This window comes from Herpailurus yagouaroundi, unplaced genomic scaffold (assembly GCF_014898765.1).
Source record: "Herpailurus yagouaroundi ecotype Mexico unplaced genomic scaffold, PumYag 182, whole genome shotgun sequence".
Lineage (NCBI taxonomy): Eukaryota > Metazoa > Chordata > Mammalia > Carnivora > Felidae > Herpailurus > Herpailurus yagouaroundi.
In genome coordinates, this window is record NW_024412413.1 from 7233708 (window position 1) to 7247963 (window position 14256).

General features: G+C 44.4%; 1 protein-coding gene and 1 long non-coding RNA gene across 5 annotated transcripts in view; one reads left to right on the top strand and one right to left on the bottom strand.

The window, feature by feature from the left end:
- The window catches only part of LOC121040260 (uncharacterized), a 2975-nt gene extending 226 nt beyond the window's left edge, over window positions 1-2749 (top strand). The window contains exons 2-4 of one of the 3 annotated variants that reach the window (XR_005795214.1): window positions 556-805; window positions 955-1199; window positions 2360-2749. This is a non-coding gene — a long non-coding RNA (uncharacterized LOC121040260). Of the gene's footprint in view, window positions 1-23; window positions 850-954; window positions 1200-2359 lie in introns of those variants that run through there. The other 2 variants (XR_005795213.1, XR_005795212.1) reach the window with 2 other exon arrangements.
- Window positions 845-14256, bottom strand: part of MEI1 (meiotic double-stranded break formation protein 1) — a 79569-nt gene continuing 66157 nt past the window's right edge. For both annotated transcript variants that reach the window (XM_040490693.1, XM_040490692.1), the window contains 5 exons: window positions 4175-4256; window positions 3603-3709; window positions 2170-2301; window positions 1871-1980; window positions 845-1041 (listed from right to left, as the gene is read on the bottom strand). In XM_040490693.1, the coding sequence (XP_040346627.1) occupies window positions 996-1041; window positions 1871-1980; window positions 2170-2301; window positions 3603-3709; window positions 4175-4256 (477 nt within the window). In that variant the 3' untranslated portion in view covers window positions 845-995. The remainder of the gene's footprint in view (window positions 1042-1870; window positions 1981-2169; window positions 2302-3602; window positions 3710-4174; window positions 4257-14256) is intronic.

Sequence of the window (14256 nt, forward strand, 5' to 3'; positions counted from 1 at the left end):
TTTGTTTTGTTTTGTTTTGTTTTGTTTTGTTTTGTTTTGTTTTGTTTTGTTTTTTTAAGGCTGTAGGGGCACCTGGCTGGCTCAGTAGGGGAGGAGCATGGGACTTCTGATACCAGGGTTGTGAGTTCAAGCCCCTCTTTGGGTGTGGAGATTACTAAAATAAATAAACTTTATTAAAAAAAAAAAAGAAGAAGAAGAAACCTACAGTGCAGTTCATTAGGGCAGAGTTCATACCAGTTTTGTGCAGGGTCCATACAGCCAAACCCAAGGAGTAAGGATGGGCTGTCCACTTACGGGCACCCGGATTGGGGACGGCAGGCAAGAGGCACGGTGGGCTGAGCTGGGAACAGGAAGCAGGCACAACGGTGGAGAGCAGACATTAAAAGAACCGCACACGTGGGGATAAAGATACAAGCTCTGGGAAGGGCCCACAGAAAGAAGCAAGGGACCTCCTTTAGCCAGGGAAGGGCTGAGCTGGAACAGTTCCACCGAGCTAGCAAGGCAGAGAATTTCACCTGCTCAGCGTCCTTGCCTGAAAATTGTACCTCTCTCCAGCTCCATGTGAGGTGAGGCTGCCTCTTGGAGCACTTGGATCACACCGGTACCAAACATGGACTTTCTCTGCACTTCTAGCCCCGTGGATGACCTGCGAGTGGCATTTTTTGGGTACAACTGAGGCATCCAGCTGGTGCTCCTTACATGTGAGCAGAACAAATCCCACCCACTGTCCCTGAGGAGGCCATCCATTCCTTACCGAAGCAATCCACTATCCTACTGGCAGAGTTATCAGCTCCAGGGAGCCAAGGTAAACTGAGAGTGAAGTGTTTTTTGGAGAGCCCACAGAGACATGTGAGTGTATCATTTTATTTCCTGATTCCACTTCAACAATAGAGTGAACGGCTACAATTGTCATCCATTTCTCCAACAATTCTGCCCTGACTTTTTCTTCTCCAGGTCACAGTTCTCTCCGTTTCTGGGCCTTCGAGTCATGAGGATCAGTCTCTGATGTGGGACAGGGATACAGCCACCCCTCCCAGGCAACTGGCAGCAAAACATGAGAGGAGAACAGCAGAAAGGTGGAGCCAACCGTGGGAGAACCACACTTCTAGAGCCCAAAAAGGGCAAAAACAGTCACACAAGAACAGAAGAGCTCTTAAGAATAGTGGGCTGGATTCTAAAACTGGGACCCAAACACCTGGGTAGGTAGTTGCTATTCAACAGGGAACATTCCATGCACAAGGGAAAGAGGAGAAAAGAGGAGAGAGAAAAAGGAGGAGAAAGAAGAAAGCCAAGGAGGTAGCCAGTGGAGGTGGGGAGGAAGTACCACCAAACAACACACAGACTGAAGCGTCTCTGGAGCACCACAACCACCCCCAAAGGGCCTCTAGTTACTGCCCACAGCCCCAGGCTTTCTTGGGGACATGTCAGTCACACAGCACCCCCCATGTTGGGCTGAGGGAAGCACCCGTATCTGGGTTTGGGCAACTTTCTCCAAAGCTTTTGGGGAAGGACTAGCTCCTTCCTGAGTTTGGCGATACGGCTTTGGAGATAAACAGGGGTCAAATCCTGATGCTATTACTGTGTGATCCTGGGCATGTCATTTAACCTCTCTGGTCTAAGTTATAGCTATATTAACATCCCTGGCTTCTGTGGGGATTAGACACAATACATGTAATGTGCCTGGCCCTTGGTGGGAACTTAGAACAGAGTACGTCATTGTCGTTGCTATCACTATTAATTATTCTCACTGACCCACATGCTTTAAAGTACAGGGCTGTAGACAGTGCACCCCTCTGAAGCATGATGCCACAGCCTCCCATAGCCTGGATGACCTTGCCCAGGCCAAGCTCCCAGATGCAGGAAAGGATACAGCATGTCCAGGGGCGGCTCGGCTGAGGAGGTGCTAGGGGAGAGGCCCTCCAAGGAGACGTGCAAGGTCTGAGCCGTGCTCTCATCAGCCAGGAGGCCCATGCTCTGGACCTGGAGCAAGAAGAGGGCAGGGGAGACAGGCCTTCTCAGTGCCTACTCCATCAGATCCTCTCTACCCTCCACCCTCTGTACTCCTGACCTCCCTCTAGCTGCTGTGGCCAGAGGGCTCATCCTCCACAAAGAAGATGGCATGGAGGGTCTAGCCTTACAGAGGCTCCGTGGCATCCCCTTCCAACCCACCTGCAGGAAGAAGCCACGCAGAGCCTGGAGTGTGGTATTCGACAGGGTAGAGAGGTCAGCCAAAGCTGCGCCTTGCAGAACATGACCCACCTCCTCACGAGAAAGGACACTGCTGCTCTGGAACCGCACAAACTAGGCCAGGGAGAGAAGCCGCAAACACACAGTGATTTGGTATCTCCTTCATTCACAGACATTTCCTGTGTCCCTGCTGTGATTGGCAGTGGGCTGGGGGCACAGATCTGAAGCCCACAGAACCCTGCCTTCAGGAGCCCAGAGTTGGTGGGTCCAGGAGAAGTGGAATAAATGAGGCAGAGTATGAAACCCTGAGAAAGTTGGTCCTGCTGACCTCTTCAGTACCCTTCCCCTCACCCCTTGGCCTTGTACCTCACGCTCATGGTCAAAATGGACTATGGTGGTTACCCAAACACACTGCCAGGTGCTCGTACCCCTGCTATTTTCACTTCACTACTTGGAATACTTTTCCTCCTCTTTGCCTAATAATCCTTCAAGCCTCAGCTAAAATGTTACCTTCCTGCTGAATGTTCTTTCATTTTATTAAAGAAATACAGGCATTAATTGAGTGCTTACTACACTCTTACTCACCTCTCCCTCCCAGCTCTGGCAGAAATAATTACAGTGGACCCTTACACCACACGAGAGTGAAATGCATGGGTCCACTTATACACAGATTATTTTCGATAAATACTGTACTGTACTTATGATTTTCTTAATAGCATTTTCTTTTTCTAGTTTATTGTAAGAATACGGTATTCAGTACATATAACATACAAAATATGTGTTCACTGACTGTTTATGTTATCAGTAAGGCTTCTAGTCAACAGTGGGCTATTAGTAGGTAGTTTTGGGGGAGTCAAAAGTTATATTCAGATTTCCAACTGCTCAGGGACCAACATAACCCCCACATTATTCAAGGGTCAACTGTACTCTTCTCTGTGTTCCCACACAACCACTGATTTATTCATTGATCTGCTTTACTATCATTCACAGGCTCACTGCTTTGTTGTTTATTCAGTGGGCACTTACCACAAGCTAGGTTCTTAGCATATCTTCTTCTCTGCCACTAATAACGTCATGTTTTAACTATTAGTTTCCTGTCTATCTCCTTCTCAAGACTGACAGACCCTTAAAGGGCAGAGCATTTGGCTCAGTAACACCTTTGGTCCCTAGCATAGGATCTGGGTACGGCAGGTAGGCCCCAGCCAATGATTCATGATTCATATGCAAATAAATTAGGAGTATCTGGGTCTTTTGGGGTGAGAAGATGTGGGTGTTTAGAGGAATTCTCTGAGCAGGCTTCTTGTAGGGTGAAGACCCACCCAGCCCCTCTACCTTCTACCCCTCTACCTGGTTTCCTCAGGACCACCCAGCTCATCACATTCTTCAGACCACAAGACCATCCATTAAGTACTTACCAGGGTCATGAGCCTCAAGATCTCAGGTCTGAGGAAGGAACTCTCTCCAGCATCCAGGAGGGTAAACAGCAAAAACCGATTCCAGGGCTGGGAGACCACATGGAATGCTACAGGAAACACCAGTCACTCTAGGCTGTTACTGCTACTTTTCCATAGACCATGGAGCATTGCTGAAGAGGACTTTCTCGGATTGCTCAAACAGGGGTTGCCCAGCTAGAGGCAGGGCATTGGACAAACTGACCTGAACGCAGGAAGTTTCTTTCTTCCCTGGGCTTCTATCCACCTATGCTACCTGGCCCAGGGAAACCACATATCCCACTATTGTGGGAAGCAGGCATAGGAAGAGCTCTGCCATTTAAGAGCTTTTGACCTTGGTTGGGCAGGTTCCTTGATCTCTCTGAACTACAGTGTCCTCATCTGTATAATGGGCATGGCAATGCCCTTGTAGTATTATGAAAAGAATTAAACAAAATGAGTGTGAGTCAAAGAACAGAGGTTGGAAGTCTGGGACAGGAGGGTGGCAGGGGCTAGCTGCCCCTATGAGAACATCAGAAAATAGGGAGGGTTTCTACCGATGTCTGGGCTCCGGGCATGCAGGTAATCAAGCAAGGCTTCCAGGCAGGCAACACAGGCATAGGACAACAGAGGGTCCTTCTGCAAACAAACAAACAAAACCCCAGAGAAGTTAATGTCAGGTTTTGCTACCAATGAGTTTTGGTGTCAATCAAGAAAAAAATCTGTTTTTCAGAATAATTTGGATTTCAGAATTTCAGATATGGGATTGTAGCCCTGTAGATAATCAAGGAATGTTCGTTGGTTTCATGTCTAACACACACACAGAGCAGAGCACAGTGCTTATACTGATGATTCACCTATGTTCTACCTACATTCAAGAGGCTGTTTCAGAAAAGGAGATAAGCCCTGGGCCCCATTAAGAGATTCATAGATTACAGACTCTGTAAGAACCTCACAGTTTATCTAAGCCAGTAAGTTTCAACCTTTTTTTAAAGCAGAACCTTTCATCAAACAAAATTTTATGCTCTAATAAGCATGCCAAAATATCTCATTGTCATCAGTCATTAGGGAAATGCAAATGAAAACTACCACTACACACCCACCAACAGCTAAAATTAAAAAGACTGACGATACCATGTGGGTTAGAATGTAGAGCAACTAGAACTCTCATATAGTTCTGGTGGGAAAGTAAATGATGCAACCATTTTGGAAAACAATTTGATGGTTTCTTATAAAGTAAATATGTACTTACCATATGTGCTAGGCGGAATTTTAAGATGGTCCCATGACCTTTGCTCCCAGATGTTATTCCTGTGATTATGTTACATTATAGGGCAAAATGAGATTCTTGGGGCCTTGAAAAATCATTTTCTCTGGCTGGTGGCAGAAGAACCAGAGAGCCTGGAGATGTGAGAAGGACTCAGCACGCATTGCTGCTTTGAAGATAGAGGGGCCCAGTGAGAAAGAATGTGGGCAAAGAGCTAGAAGAGGCCCCTGCAGAAGAAGTGGATTTCTTCCCAGATTCCTGAGATAAGCACCCAGTCTGGCCAACACCTTGATTTCAGCCTTGTGAGACTCTAAGCAAAGAACTTGCTCAAACCCACTCAGACTTCTGATATAGAAAACTGTGAGGTGATAAACGGTGTGGTGTTAAGCCATTAAGTTTGTGATAACTTGTTACACACATTAGAGAACAAATACCTCATTTGACCCAGCAATTCCAGTCCTATATAAGAGAAATAAAACTATATGTCCACACAAAGACTTGTACTTCCATATGAAGAACAACTGTATGCATAATAGTCAAAAATCTGGAAGTCCCAAATCAATAGGTTAATAGGTAAATAGCTGTGGTATGGCCATATAATGGATGACTACTCACCAGTAAAAAGAAATGAAGTACTGACACACACACCAATATGAATGAAGTTCAAAAGCATTAAGCTAAGTGACAGAAGCTAGACACACAAGACCACATATTGTATGATTTCACTTCTAGGAATTCTAGAAATGGCAAAACTATAGTGACAGAAAGCTGATCAGTATGTACTGAGGGACAGGGATGAGAAGAGATTAACTACCAAGGGGCACCAGAGAATTTTCTAGGGTGATGGAAATGTTCTATATCATGATTGTGGTAGTGTTTATGAAACTATATTTTTGTCAAAACTCATTTAATTGTACACTTAAAATCAATGAATTTTATTGCACGTAAGTTATAAAAAATGATTTTTTAAAATGTAAAAACAAACAAAGCTATGCTGTTTTCATACTGTTCTTTCAAAGGCAGCAATGTGATGGTTAAGAACATAGGACAGACTTGGGTTTGCATCTTTGCTTAGTCACTTACCATCTATGTGACCCTGGCTAAAGTCACTTACTCTTGCTGAATGGGAATTTTAAAATTACCTGAGTTGCTGAAAGGGTTGAAGGAGAAATGGATACAGAGTTCTCAGCCAATGCTTGCCACAGAGTACACACTCAATAAAGGGTGAGAACATCCTCATGAAATGCATAACAGGAGAAATACGCCCTCCCTTTAAAAACCCCTGGGTTTTCTACACAGAACTCCTAAGTCCTGTAAGGAACACAGCTTGAAGTGTTTGAGCTATCCACTTACCTCATTTTACAGCTGAGAAAATGAGGCCCAGAGAGAAAATACTTGACCTGAGGACACCTGCATATATCAGTAGGTGGCAGATCTAGAACCAAACCCTGGGCCTTGTGCCCTTTCTCCTTCTCCAACCTAAACTTAACTCTTAACCAGTGGGCACTTCCAGCCTCTTCCCAGGCACACATATGAGCCAGCATGCCTTGGTTTCCCCACCTGGCAAAGAGCTATGGCCCCAGTGCCACTCTCTGACTCTGTCTCCATATTACCTGAGAAACCCAGCAAGCACCACCTGGATGAGGAGCTGGGACCACTGGGCATTAGGAATGCCAGGTACCACCACTTTGGTAACAATGGCCCCTGTTCACAAGATGCACTTCTTGGGACACTGAAAGAACATGGATTTTGTAAACAAAAGGACTTAGGTTTAAAATTTTTTTTTTAATGTTTATTTATTTTTGAGACAGAGAGAAACAGAGCATGAACGGGGGAGGGTCAGAGAGAGACAGACACAGAATCCAAAACAGGCTCCAGGCTCTGAGCTGTCAGCACAGAGCCCGACGCAGGGCTCGAACTCAAGGACCACGAGATCATGACCTGAGCCGAAGTGGGCCGCTTAACCGAGCCACCCAGGAGCCCCAAAAAGGATTTAGGTTTAAATCCTGACCTAAAAGTGTGTGAACTTAGGCAGGTTACTTAACCTCTCTGGGATTCTGTTTCCTTGTCTATAAAACGGAGATGATAATTTCTACCTTACAGAGGAGTTGTGATGGATAAATAACATACGTCAGGGCACTTAGGTGGCTCAGTCAGTTAAGTGTCTGACTTCAGCTCATGTCGTGATATCATGGTTCTGAGTTCAAGCCCCACATTGGGCTCTGTGGTGACAGCTCAGAGCCTGGAGCCTGCTTCAGATTCTGTGTCTCCCTCTCTCTCTCTGCCCCTCCCCTGCTCATGCTCTCTCTCTCTGCCTCAAAAATAAATAAACATAAAAAATTTTTAAGTAAATAAATAATGTAGGTCAAGTGTTTGTGCGGAGTAGGCACTTGATAAATGTCTTCTCCCCTTCCTCCCCACCTCCTACTCTCCTAGAACCCTAACCTGACATATACCTCTGCTCTTGTAGGAACGATACCTGAGATCAAAGCCTCACATCTTGTAAAACTAACCAGCTCACTGATTTCCAATCTGGTAACAACATTCTACTCCAACCCTAATCACAAAGCCAAGTCTAAGCACAAGGATAATTGTTTCTTCCCTGCTCAGACACAGCCTTACCTCTCCCCAACTCTCCCCAGGGATGTAGCAATTGGACTGGAATCCAGGAGTTCTTGCTGGGTTTCTGCTTGGAGATCCCCAGCCACAAGACACTCTTATTCCTCCCAAGGTGGCCTGCTCTATTGTTAGTCCTGGCCACAAGAAAGGGCCCCCTCCTGTCTTCCTGCAGCTCCACCTGCTGGCCAAGGTCTCCATCTCCAAAGAAACCCAAAACAAATGTACTGTATGTATTCTCTGGAGACAGAGATTTATAGTCCTGTGGCTCCTCTGAGAAGTAAAAAGGGAACTTTGCCCTGGCTTCTCCCTACTCCAATGCCATGCAAGTCCTCCAGTACACAGTCCTCCCCCCCCACTGCTATTAACCTGCTCTCTTTGCCCCACGTGACTCAGCATGGTGAACCCTGAACACCGCCTCCATCCTCACTACAACCAACGCTTTTCTGGGCTGTGCTCCATTCCTGGGGGAATGGAGGCTATTCTCATAGGCCCAAATTGCTTAATGCTGAAAGACTCCTTACATTTTGCAGATAGAGAAATCAAGGATCGGTAAGAGGAATTGACTTGCTAAACTCCTTCAGAGTTAGGAGCGGGGCAGGGACTATGATGCAGATCTCTATGATTCTGGCCAGTGCACCTTCCACAGCACTGCACTGAGCTACCTCGGCTCAGACAGCTGAAGACTGCACACTCTGCCCAGCACTCAATCGTTGGTGCTGATGTTGCATGGCTGCTTTGGACCAGAGACGTCAGAGGACTAGCACCCAGTGCCCTAGCTTAGGTCTTACTGTCATTTTTTCCCTCTTGATACTGCTTTTTTTTTTTTTTTAATAACAGCTTTAATGAGATATAATTCATAAACCACAAAATTAATCTTTTTAAAGGTACAGATCAGGGTACCAAGGTGGCTCAGTCTGTTAAGCATCCAACTTTGGATCATGATTTTGCGGTTTGTGGGTTCAAGACCCATGTCAGGCTCTGTGCTGACAGCTCAGAGCCTGCAGCCTGCTTTGGATTCTGTGTCTTCCTCTTTGGATTCTGTGTCTTCCTCTTTCTCTGCACCTCCTCTGCTTGCTCACAAACCGTGAGATCAGGACCTGAGCAAGGACCAAGAGTCACACACTTAACTGAGCCACTCAGGCGTCCCTAGATCAGTAGTTTCTAGTATATTCACAGAGTTGTACAGCTATTTAATTCCAGAATATTTTCATCATCCCAAAAAGAAACCCCATACTCATTAATAGTTGCTCCCCATTCCCTGATCCCCAGCCCCAGTCCTAGGCAACCACTAATCTACTTTCTGTCTCTATGGATTTGCCTATTCTGGACATTTCATCCAAATGAAATTATGTAATATGTGGTCTTTTACATCTGGCTTCTTTCACTGAGCATGTTTTCAAGGTTCACCTGCATTGTAGCATGTGAGTGCTTCATTACTTTTTATGGCCATATAGTATTCAATTGTACGTGTATACAATTTGTTGATCCATTCATCAGCTGGTGAACATTGGGGTTGTTTGTACTTGGGACTATTATGAATAGTACTGCTATGAACATGTGTGTTTAAGTTTTTGTGTAGACACACACTTTAAATCTCCTTGGGCATATACCTGGGAATAGCACCGCTGGGCATACAGAAATTCTATGTTTAGCTTTTTGAAGTACTTCCAGGCTGTTTTCCAAAGTAGCTGCACCATTTTGCATTCCCACCCCAATAATGTATGAGGACTCCACTTACTCCACATTCTTGCCAACATTTGATATAATCTGTTGTTTTCATTTTAGCTATCTCAGTGGGTGTGACACGGGCCTCGGTGTCATTTACTTGGGTAACTGTAACAATCTCTTGCTCGACAGTCCACTTGCCTTCAGGCTTTCTCCTCCCACCCCTCTTTCCTACTGTGGTTGCCAGTGACCTTTCAAAAACTCAGTCTGATAGAAGCCCTTCATGGCTCCCCACAGCACCTCTTGGCCTGTCACGTAAGGTACTGACTAGTCTGGCCCCTGCCCAGCTCCTCAGTGTCATCTTCTACTTCTTGCCGCCCCTCAACCTCTCCCTCCCCCATGCACTTCCATATTATGCACTTTTGCTCATGCTGTCCTCCCTGCCTGGAATGCCCTTCCCTCTACCTCTGCCTAGACACTGTTCTAGGCTGAATTCCAATGTCACCTTTTCTGTGAGGCCTTCTCTGACTGCAACCCCCACAAGCAGCGAAAGTTTTTGCCTAAAAGAAATTCATAGTTTTACAGAAGAAGACAGAAATTCAGACCACTGACCATATAATAAAATATAATAAATACAATCCTCATTACAGGACTGAATAAACTACTCTGGGAGCTCAGGAGAGAGAGAGAGACCTCCTCTATTCTTGGATTGCTGTGGGATTAATATTTGCTGAATGTATGAATGATTGAACAAATAAAGAACCATTTTTAAATGACAAAACTATGGAAGGTCTGAAGAAGGCTTATCTCCAGTCCTGAGGGAAGGACACAGAAACAAAATGACTCTTCCATATACTTCCTTGGATTAAGGGCAGTGACAGAAAGGTCACTATGGCTGAAGGCAGGAGGCCAGGGAATTTCTCAGGAGTGTGTCAGTGAGAGAAAGGAGAAAGGGGCTCCTTGGCCCTGTTCATCAGGCAGTAACAGGGACAGTGACTGTGAGGCTGAGCGGCTCCTCACCACACTTTCCTACAACCAGCACAGGCCCAGTAGCCTCTCATGAAGAATTCATGAGTTATTTCAGTTGGTTCCCCTTCCCAGGGACTGCTGAGGACAGTCCAAAACTTCCAGAGAGACAAGTACTATATTATTGTACTTAAATGAGCTACCTAGAAGAATCAAATAGTTGAATAGAGACAGAAAGTAGAATGGTGGCTGTCAAGGGCTGGGGAGAGGGGACAATGGAGAATTACTGTTTATTGTGGACAGAGTTTTAGTTCGACAAGATAGATGAAAAAGTTTTGCAGATGGAAGGTGGTAGTGTTTGTACAACAATGTAAATGTACTCACTGCCACAGAATTGTAACTTAAAAATGATTAATTTTGTGATGTTAATTTTACCATGATTTAAAAAACAAAACAAAACCAAAAAAAAAAACCACCAGAGGCACAGGAGAGTGTCGCAGCCCTGGGCCCTGGGCAGGGAAAGTGAATGGTGATGGTGCTAAAGGAAGTTACTGATCCCTTAGTGGTTAAGCCACTAGTTTAAGGAAGGTTTCCATCACTCAAGGCCTGGTTCAAATGTAACCTCTTCTGTAGAGATTTTCTTGATTCAAATAATAGGTCATTTTGGCATTAATTGTAATTGTGCTTCCTACAACCTGAGTACTTAATGTCATATTCATTTCTGTGTCCTCATTCATTCATTCATTCATTCAACAAACACTGGATGCCAATTTAGTGCCAGGTTTCATGCTGGATATAGAGTATAAGGGAATATTTTTTTCCCTATGTTCTGAATGTTAAAATAGGAACTTCAGCCCTTTCAGAAACATTGAAGAGAAAGCATTTGCCCTTCCTCCCACATTTAACTGGCTCCTCCTCACCCAAGGACAGATTAATCTAATAGGTAAAATACTAGCTTAACATGTACTATGCCATCAAGACAGGATCAAGGTATTAAAGGTCATGCTCTCATGAACTTAAACTCTTAAGGTCTTGGCCAGCTGGCTAAGTGTCCACAATGCAAACATAATTTCCCTGCATATAGGCTCCTGGTCTGGCCTGGGGGAAAGGCGGTGGTTTAAAAGCTCTTTTTGAATAGATATGATAAAGCAAGTACAGTAAAATGTTAATAAAATCTAGGTGGTGTGTATATGAATGGTCACTGTAAAATTCTTTAATCTCTGCTGTATATGAAAAAGTAGAGACAAAAAAAAAAAAATAAATAAGCCCAGTATGACCTGAAGTCCCAGCTACACTCTACTACAGTGTTTACCAGAAATAAAGCTGATGTTTTGGTTCTCATCTGATTCCTGATTTCTCATCTGGTTTTGAACCCACAAGGGGAACAAGACACAAGGGTTAGTCAGACACAGTTCCTACCTTTGAGGAGCTCACAGTCTTGGGAAGACTGATAGGAAAATGGGAAGTTACAACAGAGACAGTTAAAGGTACAGAGCCTTGTGCAGAGATTCGCTGGCAGGACAAATCTCGGCAACCACAGAGCCAGCAACTTCTATCTCCTGACATTTCTCAACCTTCCCCATACTGTGCACAGGCTCAGTGGGGATCAGTCCTTGAACATGATCTCCCACAATCAACAGCCGTATCATATATGTGCAGTCATCATCTGGACACCAAGTAGTGTCTGCTCAAATGAAGGCCCACATCCCACCCCAGGAAGTCTCTGCAACTCCCTTCACTCATTTGCTGGCTCCCTCCCCAACCTCCCTCCTCTTGTCTTATGAACGACTTGCCCTCAGATCAGACCATAAGGATCTCTCTTAGACAAGCTCCAAAGGGCAAGAAGAGAGAATCCAAGTCTAACAAAAACAGCATAAACATCTAGGGCTTCCGTAACCCTACAGTGACCAGCTCATATTTGAAAATAATACACAATAGGGGTGCCTGGGTGGCTCAGTCGGTTAAGTGCCCGACTTCGGCTCAGGTTATGATCTTGCAGTTCGTGAGTTTGAGCCCTGCATTGGGCTCTGTGCTGACAGCTCAGAGCCTGAAGCCTGCTTCGGATTCTATTTCCCCCTCTTTCTGCCCCTCCCTGGCTCACGCTCTGTCTCTCTCTCTCTCAAAAATAAATAAACATTAAAAAAATTTTTTTTTAAAGAAAAGAAAATAATACACAATAAGCCTCTTAAAAGAAAAGAAAGTTCTGGGGAATCAAGGGTTGGAAACAGGCCACAAGGCCAGGAACAGGGAATGAGTCCATATCAGAGAACAAAATGGTGCTGCCATCAAGATCAATCCTGTTTCTGATGCCCCCCTGCCTGTAGGGATGTAGGACAAATCACTTGGTCTTTTCAGCTCAGCTCAAGCATCCCTACCAGGAAACCTTCTCTGACAGCCAGCTTTGCACTAACCCCATACTAGGCTATCAGTTACACCCTGTACCCCACAATGCAGTGTGTCCCTTTAGCCCAGAACTGACCACATTGTGTTATCACTTCTTGTCTACACAGCAGTTCCCCACCAAATGTTAACTCCTCAAAGGCAGGCATCTAACATACCTCCATGCCCCACCACCCTTCACAGTATGTGATGGCTGGATAAACAATGATCTCCATGGCACAAAAACAGACACTCAGATCAATGGAACAGAATAAAGAACCCAGAAATGGACCCACAAATGTATGGCCAACTAATCTTTGTCAAAGCAGCAAAGAATAGCCAATGGAATAAAGACAGTCTCTTCAGCAAGTGGTGCTGGGAAAACTGGACAGCGACATGCAGAAGAATGAACCTGGACCACCTTTTTACACCATACACAAAAACAAACTCAAAATGGATGAAAGACCTAAATGTAAGACAGGAAGCCATCAAAATCCTCAAGGAGAAGGCAGGCAAAAACCTCTTTGATCTTGGCCACAGCAATTTCTAACTCAACAAGTCTCCAGAAGCAAGGGAAACAAAAGCAAAAATGAACTACTGGGACCTCATCAAAATAAAAAGCTTCTGCACAGCAAAGGAAACAATCAACAAAACTAAAAGGCAAATCACGGAATGGGAGAAGATATTTGCAAATGATATATCAGATAAAGGGTTAGTATCCAAAATCTATAAAGAATTTATCAAACTCAACACCCAAAAAACAAATAATCCAGTGAAGAAATGGGCAAAAGACATGAATAGACACTTCTCCAAAGAAGACATCCAGATGGCCAACTGGCACATGAAAAAATGCTCCACATCACTCATCATCAGGGAAATACAAATCAAAACCACCGTGAGATACCACCTTACACCTGTCAGAATGGCTAACATGAACAACTCAGGCAACAACAGATGTTGGCGAGGATGTAGAGAAAGAGGATTTCTTTTGCATTGTTGGTGGGAATGCAAGCTGGTGCAGTCACTCTGGAAAACAGTATGGAGGTTCCTCAAAAAACTAAAAATAGACCTACCCTATGACCCAGCAATTGCACTACTAGGCATTTATCCACGGGATACAGGGATGCTGTTTCGAAGGGACACACGCACCCCAATGTTTATAGCAGCACTATCAACAATAGCCAAAGTATGGAAAGAGCCCAAATGTCCATCAGTGGATAAATGGATAAAGAAGATGTGGTGTGTGTGTGTATAGACACACACACACACACACACACACACACACACACACACACACACACACTGGAGTATTACTCGGCTATCAAAAAGAATGAAATCTTGCCATTTGCAACTACGTGGATGGAACTAGAGGGTATTATGCTAAGCGAAATTAGAGGATATTATGCTAAGCAAAATTAGAGAAAGACAAATATCATACGACTTCACTCATGAGTACTTCAAGACACAGAACTGATAAACATAAAGGAAGGGAAACAAAAATAATATAAAAACAGGAAGGGGGACAAAACATAAGAGACTCTTAAATATGGAGAACAGAGGGTTACTGGAGGGATTGTGGGAAGGGAATGGGCTCAATGGGTAAGGGGCATTAAGGAATCTACTCCTGAAATCATTGTTGCACTATATGCTAACTAATTTTGATGTAAATTAAAATAATACATACAATAATAATACAATACAATACAATACAATACAATACAATACAATACAATACAATACAAT